Source organism: Falco rusticolus, chromosome 4 (assembly GCF_015220075.1).
Source record: "Falco rusticolus isolate bFalRus1 chromosome 4, bFalRus1.pri, whole genome shotgun sequence".
Classification (NCBI taxonomy): Eukaryota; Metazoa; Chordata; class Aves; order Falconiformes; family Falconidae; genus Falco; species Falco rusticolus.
In genome coordinates this window covers 50,098,453-50,110,205 of record NC_051190.1, presented here as the reverse complement: position 1 = coordinate 50,110,205, position 11,753 = coordinate 50,098,453, and the positions used below count along the sequence as shown (strand labels likewise).

General features: G+C 56.7%; 2 protein-coding genes across 2 annotated transcripts; one reads left to right on the top strand and one right to left on the bottom strand.

Annotated features, from left to right (window-relative positions):
* Window positions 1–3,379: 3,379 nt before the first annotated feature.
* LOC119145900 (acrosin-like) lies at window positions 3,380–6,674 on the bottom strand. The gene is made up of 5 exons (XM_037382688.1): window positions 5,741–6,674; window positions 5,223–5,423; window positions 4,620–4,885; window positions 4,188–4,333; window positions 3,380–3,721 (listed from the first exon to the last, which is right to left on the bottom strand). The coding sequence occupies exons 1-5, from the start codon at window positions 5,827–5,829 to the stop codon at window positions 3,380–3,382; spliced, it is 1,044 nt and encodes a 347-aa protein (XP_037238585.1). The 5' UTR covers window positions 5,830–6,674.
* A 2,127-nt stretch (window positions 6,675–8,801) lies between these two features.
* Window positions 8,802–11,524, top strand: LOC119145899 (acrosin-like). The gene is made up of 5 exons (XM_037382687.1): window positions 8,802–9,163; window positions 9,481–9,681; window positions 10,019–10,284; window positions 10,571–10,716; window positions 11,183–11,524. The coding sequence occupies exons 1-5, from the start codon at window positions 9,075–9,077 to the stop codon at window positions 11,522–11,524; spliced, it is 1,044 nt and encodes a 347-aa protein (XP_037238584.1). The 5' UTR covers window positions 8,802–9,074.
* Window positions 11,525–11,753: the final 229 nt, after the last annotated feature.

Sequence of the window (11,753 nt, the reverse complement as noted above, 5' to 3'; positions counted from 1 at the left end):
TCCCGGAGAACAATTTTTTTCTCCTGGACAGCCTGTGTTGGTAGAAATGACAGCCATTGGAGCTGTTCCTCTCGTGCTCACTGGACCTCTTAATAAAGATGCTTGGAAAGCCAAAGATGCTCATGGAAAAGAATATAACATCAACACCAGGTGGATTACTCCATCCTTCTGCTTCCGGTTCCTTTGAACAAACCGAGTCTGATTTTCTTTTCTTTTCCGGGTGAGGACTCTGGAGCCTACCTGAGAAAAAAAACCACCCATATGAAGCTGCCGAATGCCTGCGTGGCTTCATCAGTATTTGCCTTGTTAATATTTTTAGGATGTTTGGCATACCATTGCAGATATTGTTTTGGTCGACCATTGTCGCCATGTTTAATAGCCAAGGAAAGTCCTGTGCCCCCCTCACTCTCAGAGCGTGGCAAAATGAATGTATAGCTTTAGGCCAGCAGGTGGCTGATGTCTTTGATCTGACTAATTGTTGGATATGTGGGAGTCCTTTAGGATTTAAAGATTGGCCATGGACATCAAAACCACTATCCCCAAAATGGCCCGTGAGTAACTGGAGTGACATAACCATCGGTAATAACTCATTCTACTGAAATGAAGAGCTAAATGCGGCAAATGAAGAGACGGGACGCAGCTTGATGCAAGCAAGTTGTCCGTTTATTAGTGATTTTCTTACACATATACACGTTTCTACCTTCTACATATTACACACTGATTGGTTAAATCTTAAGCGTAAAAAACACTGATTGGTTGATATTTAAGGCACACCGTTAAAACAATAGGAACTTATTGGTTTACCTTGACATAGCAACAATTTCTATTCCAAAATTAGGGGGCTTCTTTCTACGCGGCTTTCTTGATTAACAAAGTTACATATCGGCGCTATGCGTTCCCTTACCTGGCTACTTGTTTCTCTGTCCGTCTGGTTGCCTCCTCAACTGTAACGGCGCAGGGGTCTGCAGTTAGCTTGTTCCTTTGCTCCCAGGGCTAGTGCCCTACAAGTTCTAACAAGTCTCTGTTCATCAGGCTATCAGTACTTGGACTCTTGTCCTTGAGGCATTGTCCTACAGCTTGGTAATGTCCCCAACGCACAGTTTGCTATCCCAGCACTCCGATAGTCAGAGGTGTCACCGAGCCGAAGCAGCCACGGAGCCTTCAGGCTGAGCGTGGTCAGTTGTGGGCAGAAGGGGGTCTGCTGGCTCTGCGACAGGGATCCCATGTGGAGCAACCTGCGGTGATGCAGTTGGAGGCAGACTGAAAAAACACTATGTCTGCGTGGCTGGGTTTGGACAAAATGGACTTTCTTGTTTATACAAATTTTTTATATATCTTAGATAGTACATATGTCAGTCCCTGATAGGTTTTTGTGTTCGTCTTCTTGCTTGCTATTTGCTGTTGCTGTAGGTGCCCGTAGGCTGTGGTTCTAAATTCCAGTTCTTCACATCCTGTTGACATACCTGACAATTTGTGGCTGTCTTAGAGGTACAGGACTAAGTATTTGAAGTCAACTAACTTGTCTGCAGGTCCTCTGCATTCCCCAACATTTCCCCCTTTTTGTTTCTGAACAGCTAGTACCATTGTTGCCGTGTGCTGCAGGGCCCTTGCAAAGACGACGGCAACCAAGGCATTATCAAACAAAGAATACTGCCAATTGAGTGAATTGATGCCCCAAAGGATGACAATTTCTCAGATTTTGATAACGTGTTGCTGCAATGGGGTGCCTAAAATCCATGCAGCTCATACCATCACAATCCTCTCAGCCGTGTCCTTGAGCCAACATCAAAAGGGCAATAGTTGCTCTGTTTTGTATGTCATAGTGGCAAATTTGACTCACGTTCTTAACTGTAGAGGGATGTTTAAAGGACCGAGGACATATGTTACCATTGTCTGGGTTGGAGAACCCAGGCCTGTTAGTTGAAGCTGCAGAGCAGCTTTAACTTGTCCTGGGAACAAGCAGTGGGAGAAGGAAAACAAGCTATGCACAAACAAGAAGCCAGGTGCAGAGCAAGTCCTGGGAACCGCGAAATCAGAACACTCTGATCAGGCGCCTGCAGCATGCTCACCAATCAGGGACACGGACACCTACATGGCCCAGAGACTTTTATCCAATCAGCTGTGTGTAAAGTCGGGTGAGCGGTCGATTTAAGTTATAAAAATGACCTGTTTGTTTAATAAAGGGAGCACGGCATGTAGCCATATTGGTGTGATTGTCATGACTTGGCCAACATTCCACGAGGGACCCTCTTTGCCTAACAAACAAGGTGATTTAACTCTTGAATGCTTTCCCTGCTGTTGCTCCGGATAAGAGAAGAACCACCCCTAAACAGGTAAAGATCCGTGAGGAAGAAAAAAAATCCTCTGGAGGGGGATACCCCTCCCCCTTCCGTATTAAAAGTCATTCAGCATCTGTCAGCAGGTGGTGAGCAGTTGTACTGTGCATCACTTGGGGTTTTTTTCCCCTTTTCCCTTTTCCTTTGGATTTTACCCCTTTCCTCCACCTTTCCATCCTAATTGTTACTATTATCATTGTTATTACTGATGTTCTTACCTCTTTATTCTGTTTAAATTATGAAATTGCTCTTATCTCAACCCTCAAGTTTTACATTCCTTTCTGATTCTCCTCCCCAGCCCTCCGGATGAGGGGGAGTGAGCAAGCCGCTGCGTGGTGCTTGGTTGCCGGCCGGCATTAAACCATGAGACCAGAGGATGAGGCTACTGAAACAGAAACACAGCCTCACTCCCTGGATTCATAAGCACAGCGTGTTCGTAGATGCCTCAGATAGTCTAGTAATTAAGTCCATGTCATATGTGGGGCTCAAAGCCAAGGCTCCCTCACCAGTGCCTGGTGCAAGCCTTGGGTCTTTCTAGATCTGTGTTTCCTGGGCCCTGAGAGTCCACGTTCAAGTTCGCTTGCGCCTCATACAGACACACACAGGGATCCCACCAGGAGCGGGCCTAAGGCAGTCTGTGCTTCCAGCTGCCATCCCCAAGGCCCTGAGCCCCGCAATGACCTGCCTTCCCTTGTTCCACTGCACCCTCATCCTTCTTGCTGAGCAGGCAGAGCTTCAGCCCTTTGCTGTGACCCTTTGTGCCCGACTTGTCTGCCTGCAGCCTGCTTCCTCCGGCAGGTGCCGGGCGTGGAAGTCCTGGCCTTGCACACGAGACTGAAGAGGACTGGCGCCTGGTTAGCCACAGAACTGAAACACTTTATTGCAGGGACTCAGCCAGCTGAGCTCTTCCGTTGAGAGGAGCGCGGGCAGGACAGAGCAGGCCTTTGACACTGAGGCTGCCTTTGCATCAGCAGGCATTGCCCCAGCGGGAAATGGTGGTGGTGGTGCGCTGCAGCCAGCCCTGGATCTTCTTGTCCTGCTAATCAAACCTTTTCTCCTATTAGGAACTGCACCAGCTTCTGCAGCCAAGAAAGGAAATCCCACAGCTTCTGCACTGGAAGTGGGCAGGGTGTAAACCTTCCTGCTTCTGTTGGTGTTGGCCTGTGAACGGGGGTGGAGGTGAAGGCTGGCTGCGGCCTTGCAGTAGTCGCTACTGCTGTGTGCAGGCCCATCTGTTCCAGGATCCAGTTGTAGAAGTGCTGGGTGGAGGTGTAGACTCCGGGCTTCTTTGCTCTCGCACAGCCCATCCCCCAGCTGGTCAGGCCAACAAGCCAGAAGTAGTCAGCGCTCTTGTCTTGGCACACAAGAGGCCCACCGCTGTCCCCCTGCAGCAGAGGAGAGAGGATGAAGGGGTTGTTGGGTGGCCACCGTCAGCCCAGTGGCTGGCTCCTTCCCTCTCATGGCACTTCCAGAGCTGTATTTAGTGGCCAGCCAAGCTCTGGAGAAGCTTTCCTGGGAGGGGGTGGTGGGCCTGTAAGGCAGGGCTCGCTCTCTCTGCGGCAGGTTGGTGCTGCAGGTGTGTCAGGAGGCTGTGTCTGGCTTGGGATGGTGAAGCTCTGGGCTGCCAAGGGCACTGGGTAGGCATTGTGAACAAAGTGCCAGGCCTCTGGGACAAGGCAGGCAGGCCCTGGACAAAGGCCCTACCCATGGGGAAATGGGTTTAGGCCCTCAGCGGTGGGGACACAGCAATGGGAGTGTGAGTGGCCAGGAAAAGCCCGTGACGGTGCAGGTTTGGGCGGTTGTGGCGGGGCTGCCCGTGCTGCCGGGGCTTGGCTTGTAGCACGCTCCTACCTGGCAGGTGTCGATGCCACCCTGCGGATAGCCAGCACAGATGTTGTGGGTGTGGATGGCCCCTCTGTACCAGCCGCTGCTGTTACAGACCCCGGCATCAATGAGGTGGACCTGGGCCTCCTGCAGCACATACGCCGATCCTCCAGCTGTGAAGAGCACAGAAAGGAATGAACACCCAGCAGCTCATTGCCAGTTCTCCTTCCCTGCGTGACTGAAGCCCTATCCCGGGGCTTGGCTTTGCATGTGGGGAGGCGCTGGACCGCTCCTTCCTTTCTGCCTTGCTCTGGGTCAGTGGCTCACGCCCCCCTCTCTAAGAGGCATACGTCCCCACAGCCTGATTCTGGCTTTCGCCCCTGCTGTCAGGAAGAGCAACCTGCCTCCCCAAGCTGGCCAAGCTTGCGCTCGCAACGTGACTACATTTTGGGAGCTCACCTCTTGCAGTCCTGGCACCCCAGCCACTGACGTAGCACTCTGTCAGCTCCGAGACTCTCAGCGAGGCATCGGGCACGCAGGCAAGCTGTACGTAGCTGTTGCACTGGACAGGCTGCTCCAGTTCCAGCAAGGCAATGTCGTTTCTCCACGTGATATTATTGAAGTGCTGGTGAACCAGCAGCTGCTTGATGTTGCGCACCTGGGCCTCAGGTCCCAGCTGGGTCAGCTGGGTGGCACCTACCACCACCTGCCACATGGTGATGTTCCTGGAAGGCAGATGGAGAGAGGGCTCAGAGGGAGCAGAGCCACATGCTGCAGCAGCACAGCAGTCGCCCTGCCTTCTGCTTGGCAAGGCAGAGAGGAAAGCAGTGCTTGGGAGGGTGCGACAGGCCACGTGCTCCTTGGGCTCAAGCAGTGTCGAGCTGGAGGCTGCTGGGAAGCAGTGGCATGAGCCCAGCCTTCTCCTGAGCAGCCTCTCAGGTGGCTGCGGAGTGCCCAGGCACTGGGCGTACTGCAGGGCAACGGGACGGGAGCAGCACGTGCTTTTGCACTCAGGGCACCTGCTAGAGTGTGGGGCTAACCCTGAACCCTGGTCCTCCTTACCTGTCCTCGAAGAAGCAGTGGGCTGATGTGAGGACCCACTGTGGGCTGATGAGGGAGCCCCCGCAGATGTGCGCCGTGCCTCCTTCCAAGAGAGCCTCGATGCTGACGATCCAGGGCCAGGCCCCTGGCTGGGCATCTGTGCCACCCACAACGCGCGACATGCCGTAGTGAAAAGCCGCAGGCCGAAGGCCGCAGGTGCCTCTGTAACCAGAAACTCCATTCTGGTTAGCTCCATGGAAGCTTGTGCCATTCCGGCTAAAGGCCAGCTGTCTTCCCTCCCCTCAAGGCATGGCCAGAAGGGCCGAGGAAACCCGTGGGGCATGCGCCCGCTCCCCTTTCCCCGCTTTCTGCTTCAGCCCGTAGATGACCTGTGCCGGCAGCCTGGGTGATTGCAAGGAGCTGAGCCTCCCAGATTGCCTTCAAGAGCCACTGGGGTGGCCATGGGGGACAAGCAGGACCCCTCCAGAGAAGCTCACAAGGGTTGCCCAATGTCCCTCCCAGAGCCTCGGGCCACTTACCCACAGCTATCCCATGTGCCGTGCACAGGACAGCACATGGCCAGCAGGACAACGAGGAGGAGGAGAACATCCATCACTACCAGCAACATGTGGCAGCTGCAAGAACGAAGGCTTGTCGCCACCAGTACGGCCACCGACAGAGTGCCCGCAGGATTCCTGTTGCCTGGGGTTCCCTTGGACACGGGGCTGATGTCACAGAGTGCCTGGTTCCAGGTGCTGGGCGTGGTGGCGGTGGGGGAGGGATGGGGGGCAACAGGAGGGGTTCCAAGCAGGACTGGAGGCGGAAGCTGGGATCGCACACCCCTGACAGAGCCCCACGCAATGCCCTGCTTGCACGATCAGGGCGGGCAGGCCCCGTGGCAGGCAGCAGCGCCTGGCTCCCAGCTCTGCCTGCTAACAGCTCACAGGGCAACACCCAGCGTGGCCTCGCAGCCTCTTTGGGGAGTTCCCTGCCGCCCTGCTCTCTGCAGCCCTGTGCCACCGGCTCCTTCCCAACAAACAGACACACAACAAAGAACACAATGACTACAGCAGCATGCGCGTGCTTGGGTGTTGAAGAGCCAATCTGTTGATGGCCGTGGCAGCCAAGCAGTGCTGGGCAAGCCAAATAAGCCAAGCACAGCCCAGCAACATCAACCTTCCTGCACAAAGCACAGTGAAATGCAGGTGCAGCACACTCCTCACTGGCCATGTCAGCCACAGCAACGCGCTCTGGCAGGCATCGTGTCCTTGCTGTCTATGAGTTGGATTGCTGTTCTGGGCACACACTGACCATGGCACTTGTGGGAAGGACAAGCAATGTTAAGCTCTAGAGAGAGAGAAGGATGCTCCTGCTCTCAGCCCTACATGCCATTGTTAGCAGCTTTGCAAGTGCTTGTGCTGCGATGAAGAGACGGGACGCAGCTTGACGCAAGCAAATGTCAATTTACTGTACAGAGGCCTCTGGACAGAAAGCCGGACTTGCTTGGGGAGGGAGCATGCTCCAGCATCATCCGCAGAGCCATAAGAACTCCTTTCACTGCATGATCAAGAGGAAGCAAAGGGCATGCCCATGTTTCCAGAGATCCCAGTTCAGCTGGAGGCATGCCCTGCAGTCCTGGGTAGGAACAGAGCTGGGAGCTGCAGCACCATGGCTTGCCGGGGCCCAAGCACAGAGCAAGAGGAGGACGGTCCTGGCAGCTTCAGAGGCAGGCCCTTCTGCAGCTCCCGCAGGGGGGGCATGCCTAGGTGGGCAGCAGCTGAGGGCATGCATGCTCAAGCACCTCCAAGTCCTTCCTGCCTCTGGGAGGTGGAGAGGTGGCCAGTGGTTGGCAGGCCTGGTCCTCTTGCAAGGTGGGGATGCTGGGGCTGAGCAAGCACGTCGGCTGACACCGCAGGCCATCCACATGCCTGAGAGGCTCTCTCTCCCCTCTTGCTTGTCACCTCGTCCAGCTTCAGGTTCACTAGTGAGCTGTGCACGCGCACAGGGCTCCCAGCAGCAGCTGGCCCGAGACACTGGGGCTTTCCAAGTGCTGGCTGCCTGTGGCCTGTCTTGCCGTCGGCCTTTGCTAGCAGCCAGGCCTGGGGACCCACCGTGTGGCAGGTGCAGAATGGGACCACACAGGAAGGGCTTTGGGGTGGCTCTCCAAAAGAAGCCAGTGGGTACTGTGGTGATTAGGCGCAGGGCTCAGGCAAGCAAGGCAGCCAGCACTTTGCTTCTGTGTGACCGGCTCCTTGATCCCCCCTTCTCTCCATTTGCCGTGCTTATACGTGCCCCTCATCTTCCCTGAGTCCTGCCTCTCTCAGCCCTGCTCTCCTCCCAGACACGGGGCCAACCCCAGTTATTTTTTCCCCCCTTTGCTCCCAGGTTTGCCCCATCTGTCAACACACGTGGTCTTTGGGTGTTGTTAGCTAGGTCACCTTGGACTTGTGTGCCATTACTGACGGGCTTGCCTGGGAACTGCTGTCCCTGCCAGAGTCCTCTCCGCCAAATGACCCCAATCTCTTCCTTCAAGCGTCTGTGAAGTGTGGCCACCTCTGACGGCATTCCCCGCTAGCCACCTGCGAAATCTGATGCTGAAAGAGCAGGGTTTCCCCAGCAGACAAGTTATCTTCTCCAAGGCTGCCTTCTGCCTGCTCTCAGCAGACACGTGGGAACCGGCTGCCGGTCCCTTTTCAAAACACAAAGCAGCCTTGAGCCCGCTTGCTTGGAGGCCAGTTCTGGGGCCTAGGAAGCCCTGCTGCACCTCAAGGGCCTTGAGAGCAGCTCTTCCACTTTCAGACAGAGCCTGCGTGGTCCTCCTCCTCGGGACCCGATTGCTCCCTCCGCTGTGCGCCTTATGCCTCACCACAGAAGCCAGGATGGCAGCAGGGAGCTGCCGCACCTTTCACAAGCTTGGAGGCTGCCATCCTTCAAGCCACGGCTCTCGACCCTCCAGGGACCTAGCCCTGCTGTGCAAATGCAATGCACGTGCCTGGCTCCTGCTTCTCTCCTGCACTCCAGCAGGTGAGTGAGCAAGGCTCCTCCAGTCAGCAGTAGAAGGCAGACTGATGAGGTGAGACTGATGCAAGCTCTTGCAAAGCTGCGAACAATGGCATATAGGGCTGAGAGCAGGAGCATCCTTCTCTCTCTCTAGAGCTTCACGTTGATTGCCCTTGCCACAAGTGCCATGGTCAGTGGGTGCCCAGAACAGCAATCAAACTCAAAGACAGCAAGGACACAACACCTGCCAGAGCGCGTTGCTGTGGCTGACATGGCCAGTGAGGAGTGTGCTGCACCTGCATTTCACTGTGCTTTGTGCAGGAAGGTTGATGTTGCTGGGCTGTGCTTGGCTTATTTGGCTTGCCCAGCACTGCTTGGCTGCCACGGCCATCAACAGATTGGCTCTTCAACACCCAAGCACGCGCATGCTGCTGTAGTCATTGTGTTCTTTGTTGTGTGTCTGTTTATTGGGAAGGAGCCGGTGGCACAGGGCTGCAGAGAGCAGGGCGGCAGGGAACTCCCCAAAGAGGCTGTGAGGCCACGCTGGGTGTTGCCCTGTGAGCTGTTAGCAGGCAGAGCTGGGAGCCAGGCGCTGCTGCCTGCCACGGGGCCTGCCCGCCCTGATCGTGCAAGCAGGGCATTGCGTGGGGCTCTGTCAGGGGTGTGCGATCCCAGCTTCCGCCTCCAGTCCTGCTTGGAACCCCTCCTGTTGCCCCCCATCCCTCCCCCACCGCCACCACGCCCAGCACCTGGAACCAGGCACTCTGTGACATCAGCCCCGCATCCAAGAGAACCCCAGGCAACAGGAATCCTGCGGGCACGCTGTCGGTGGCCGTAGTGGTGGCGACAAGCCTTCGTTCTTGCAGCTGCCACATGTTGCTGGTAGTGATGGATGTTCTCCTCCTCCTCGTTGTCCTGCTGGCCATGTGCTGTCCTGTGCACGGCACATGGGATAGCTGTGGGTAAGTGGCCCGAGGCTCTGGGAGGGACATTGGGCAACCCTTGTGAGCTTCTCTGGAGGGGTCCTGCTTGTCCCCCATGGCCTCCCCAGAGGTTCTTGAAGGCCGTCTGGGAGGCTCAGCTCCTTGCCATCACCCAGGCTGCCGGCACAGGTCATCTACGGGCTGAAGCAGAAAGCGGGGAAAGGGGAGCAGGCGCATGCCCCACGGGTTTCCTCGGCCCTTCTGGCCATGCCTTGAGGGGAGGGAAGACAGCTGGCCTTTAGCCGGAATGGCGCAAGCTTCCATGGAGCTAACCAGAATGGAGTTTCTGGTTACAGAGGCACCTGCGGCCTTCGGCCTGTGGCTTTTCACTACGGCATGTCGCGCGTTGTGGGTGGCACAGATGCCCAGCCAGGGGCCTGGCCCTGGATCGTCAGCATCGAGGCTCTCTTGGAAGGAGGCACGGCGCACATCTGCGGGGGCTCCCTCATCAGCCCACAGTGGGTCCTCACAGCAGCCCACTGCTTCTTCGAGGACAGGTAAGGAGGACCAGGGTTCAGGGTTAGCCCCACACTCTAGCAGGTGCCCTGAGTGCAAAAGCACGTGCTGCTCCCGTCCCGTTGCCCTGCAGTACGCCCAGTGCCTGGGCACTCCGCAGCCACCTGAGAGGCTGCTCAGGAGAAGGCTGGGCTCATGCCACTGCTTCCCAGCAGCCTCCAGCTCGACACTGCTTGAGCCCAAGGAGCACGTGGTCTGTCGCACCCTCCCAAGCACTGCTTTCCTCTCTGCCTTGCCAAGCAGAAGGCAGGGCGACTGCTGTGCTGCTGCAGCATGTGGCTCTGCTCCCTCTGAGCCCTCTCTCCATCTGCCTTCCAGGAACATCACCATGTGGCAGGTGGTGGTAGGTGCCACCCAGCTGACCCAGCTGGGACCTGAGGCCCAGGTGCGCAACATCAAGCAGCTGCTGGTTCACCAGCACTTCAATAATATCACGTGGAGAAACGACATTGCCTTGCTGGAACTGGAGCAGCCTGTCCAGTGCAACAGCTACGTACAGCTTGCCTGCGTGCCCGATGCCTCGCTGAGAGTCTCGGAGCTGACAGAGTGCTACGTCAGTGGCTGGGGTGCCAGGACTGCAAGAGGTGAGCTCCCAAAATGTAGTCACGTTGCGAGCGCAAGCTTGGCCAGCTTGGGGAGGCAGGTTGCTCTTCCTGACGGCAGAGGAGAAAGCCAGAATCAGGCTGTGGGGACGTATGCCTCTTAGAGAGGGGGGCGTGAGCCACTGACCCAGAGCAAGGCAGAAAGGAAGGAGCGGTCCAGCGCCTCCCCACATGCAAAGCCAAGCCCCGGGATAGGGCTTCAGTCACGCAGGGAAGGAGAACTGGCAATGAGCTGCTGGGTGTTCATTCCTTTCTGTGCTCTTCACAGCTGGAGGATCGGCGTATGTGCTGCAGGAGGCCCAGGTCCACCTCATTGATGCCGGGGTCTGTAACAGCAGCGGCTGGTACAGAGGGGCCATCCACACCCACAACATCTGTGCTGGCTATCCGCAGGGTGGCATCGACACCTGCCAGGTAGGAGCGTGCTACAAGCCAAGCCCCGGCAGCACGGGCAGCCCCGCCACAACCGCCCAAACCTGCACCGTCACGGGCTTTTCCTGGCCACTCACACTCCCATTGCTGTGTCCCCACCGCTGAGGGCCTAAACCCATTTCCCCATGGGTAGGGCCTTTGTCCAGGGCCTGCCTGCCTTGTCCCAGAGGCCTGGCACTTTGTTCACAATGCCTACCCAGTGCCCTTGGCAGCCCAGAGCTTCACCATCCCAAGCCAGACACAGCCTCCTGACACACCTGCAGCACCAACCTGCCGCAGAGAGAGCGAGCCCTGCCTTACAGGCCCACCACCCCCTCCCAGGAAAGCTTCTCCAGAGCTTGGCTGGCCACTAAATACAGCTCTGGAAGTGCCATGAGAGGGAAGGAGCCAGCCACTGGGCTGACGGTGGCCACCCAACAACCCCTTCATCCTCTCTCCTCTGCTGCAGGGGGACAGCGGTGGGCCTCTTGTGTGCCAAGACAAGAGCGCTGACTACTTCTGGCTTGTTGGCCTGACCAGCTGGGGGATGGGCTGTGCGAGAGCAAAGAAGCCCGGAGTCTACACCTCCACCCAGCACTTCTACAACTGGATCCTGGAACAGATGGGCCTGCACACAGCAGTAGCGACTACTGCAAGGCCGCAGCCAGCCTTCACCTCCACCCCCGTTCACAGGCCAACACCAACAGAAGCAGGAAGGTTTACACCCTGCCCACTTCCAGTGCAGAAGCTGTGGGATTTCCTTTCTTGGCTGCAGAAGCTGGTGCAGTTCCTAATAGGAGAAAAGGTTTGATTAGCAGGACAAGAAGATCCAGGGCTGGCTGCAGCGCACCACCACCACCATTTCCCGCTGGGGCAATGCCTGCTGATGCAAAGGCAGCCTCAGTGTCAAAGGCCTGCTCTGTCCTGCCCGCGCTCCTCTCAACGGAAGAGCTCAGCTGGCTGAGTCCCTGCAATAAAGTGTTTCAGTTCTGTGGCTAACCAGGCGCCAGTCCTCTTCAGTCTCGTGTGCAAGGCCAGGA